This window comes from Saprolegnia parasitica, assembly GCF_000151545.1.
Source record: "Saprolegnia parasitica CBS 223.65 unplaced genomic scaffold supercont2.284, whole genome shotgun sequence".
Taxonomy (NCBI): Eukaryota; Oomycota; class Saprolegniomycetes; order Saprolegniales; family Saprolegniaceae; genus Saprolegnia; species Saprolegnia parasitica.
The window spans coordinates 1-2,599 of NW_012156678.1; the positions used below are offsets into that span (position 1 = coordinate 1).

The 2,599-nt window shown below is 60.3% G+C and overlaps 1 protein-coding gene across 1 annotated transcript; it reads right to left on the bottom strand.

Annotated features, from left to right (window-relative positions):
- Positions 1-8: 8 nt before the first annotated feature.
- Positions 9-1,382, bottom strand: SPRG_16337 (hypothetical protein; the record flags this gene model as incomplete). Its single annotated transcript, XM_012355664.1, has 2 exons — positions 9-918; positions 961-1,382. Coding segments are annotated over 2 exons (1,332 nt in total), but the record flags the coding sequence as incomplete, so codon positions are not given.
- Positions 1,383-2,599: the final 1,217 nt, after the last annotated feature.

Here is a 2,599-nt window from a genome sequence, read left to right on the forward strand (position 1 = left end):
TTCGCCACGGTTTCGAGGCGCGGTAGCCAGTGGTCGTCGACCTCGGTCGCTGTCCACGCCAAGAGACGCTCGATGACAGGCGACGCCAAGAGCGCAGGCGCCGCCGTCTCGATGCTGCTGAGGTTGCACAGCAAAACGATCGCGTTGGGTGGTGCGTCAGATAGGGGGTGCGTCACGGCCTCGAGAAGAAAAGGCAGCACGGTTGGAAACGAGAGGAGCGACTCGGCGGTCGTCGGTAGCCGATCAAGGAGCAGTACGCTCATCGCACACGCATCGTCTTGGAGCCCGAGGGACAACGAGGTAAAGCCGTGCACGAGACACGACCACGGAAACCCCATGGAGGGCAACGCCACCTCGGGCGACGAGAGCTGGTCAACGATGGCCGCGACGGTATCTTGCTCAGCGTCCACGCCGTGGGCTTCAATCGCGCGCTGCCACGTCGCAAAAAGCGTAACGAGCTCGCTCGCACTGTCGGTCGTGCGAGGCGACGACGGTGCTTGCGTCTCTTGTGAACTTCGGTGCGTCGGAGGCAGGACCGAGGGCCGCCCGAGCTTGAGCAGGAGCCCATCGATGCGTTGGAGGAGGGTGTTGCACCCGGTTATGAACGCGTCGTCCTCATCCGACGTCAAGTCGACGTAGAGCTGATTGGCAAGCACGAGCTTGAACTGCCCGCACCAGTGGCGCGGCGTCTTCATGCACGGGTCCATAATGACAGGGATCATCCACTGCGCGGTCTGCGTGGTCTTGGCCATGCCAAACTCGAGCTGGCAGTTGTCGTTGGCGTTGTCGCCGTTGACCTTGGTCTGGTACAACTGCGTCACAAAAATGAGCACGATTTGACTTTCTTCGATGCCATGGGCCATCGCCTTGAGGATGTTGCCATGCATTTTGTCTTGGTCGAACCACGTCTTGATCTCGCTACAGCATCGGGCGTCAGCATTGTTAAAGCGTCGAATGTACGAGTACTTTTGGCGCAGAAAAGCGTTGATATTGGCGACACGCGCGTGGTTGTCGCGCCCGAGTTCGTCGTGGCCCCAGTTGTGCGACAAGAAGACGTCAAACGCCTTGGGCTGGCGGGGCGAGGTGGAGAGCTTGGCAGTCATGTGGCCAGCCATGCTCAGACTGCGCGTGAGCAGCGCCTTCCGGTGCTGACTGTGAAGCGATGCCAGCTTCGTTTGGTGAATCGTGTTGGTGACGCCGAGGGTGCCAAAGAGCATCGGTAGCTGCTCCGACTGCAAGTGCGCGACGACGTCGCCGTCGACGCCGTTGGCGAGGATGCCGGCTTCGTACGGCGCGTAAGCCGAGCCCAAGCCCACGACCTCGGCGGCAATCGCCGAGGCACTGAGCTGCCGGAGGTCCTGCGTCGACGCCCCAGCGCCCATTTGTGTAACTGCGTCGGTTTCAGACCCGCCTCTCGGACATCTGCTGTTGTGCAGACCATCGATCAACATGATCAACGACTAAGATCGACTAAGACTAAGTGTGATCAAGGGGCTCATAACGACGGCTCTGGGTAGGCAAAGGTCCAAGATTCGGCGGGCCTTGGCTTTATCGAGTGGATTGCCTCGACTGGACTCCTGCCGATGATTGCTCGTGCACGAGAACAGTGGTATCCGATGTCGCTGCGACTGCAAAATCGAGTGGCTCAACCTTCCTCTAACATGGTTTGTGAAGCGCAAGAGAAGCAATCGAACGTTGGTTTACAGCGGCAGCTCGGGGAAAAAGACCAAGACAGACTAGCAAAAAGGATTACGTAAACATTGCAATGAATTAGTTGTACATGGCGCACGAAAAGTCAAAGTCGAGGCGGTCGAGTGCCTCGAGACGCTCGCGTCGCAGCAGGACGTGTCCTTGGCGAATTTGACGGACGAGGTCGCCCAGCGGGACGTTGCCTTCTGTGACATACGCAGCAGGAACGTCGGAGTGCTTCTGGACGATGAAATACCAGGACAACGCACCCAGCAGCAGTGGCCAGTCAAACCCGTCGGCTGGCGGTCGAGCGGGACGGTAGACTTGGCGAGGCGCTGCCAGCTCATCGCGTGCGTTAATGGCTCCGTCGTCGGGGCGAATGGCATCGGGCAGCGCTGGATCGGCGGCGACGACTGCAGGCACAACATCCATCACGACAGCTTCGTTGGCGAGATCGTTGTTCTCGTCTCTCGGGTCGTCGTTGACGGGGCCAGCAATGTCTCGGTCATTGAGTTGGTCGCCGTCTTCGACGGCACCGACGTCGGCATCGATCGCATCGTCGTTGTCGGCAGCAAAAACGTCGGGCGACAGACCAAACGCAGAGATCGCAGCGCGCACCAACGGGTCGAGATTCGCCCACTGGTCCCGCGCCGCCCAGACAAAGAGCCCCAGCGGCATCAGCGACGCAGCAGCGGGCCACTTGGCGTCACGCAGCGGAACGTGAAAGAGTAGTGGCACAGGTTTCTGGTCGTGCAGTGCGCGGTACACCTCGATGCACTGCAGCACGAGTTGCACCGGGTAGACTCGTTTGGATGTCGGTGCGGGAGGTCTGGCCGACGGCCTTAAAAGCAGTGCCAGCGACGCGCCGTACTGGATCTCCATCTCTGCCAGCCACGCATCACGCTTGGCC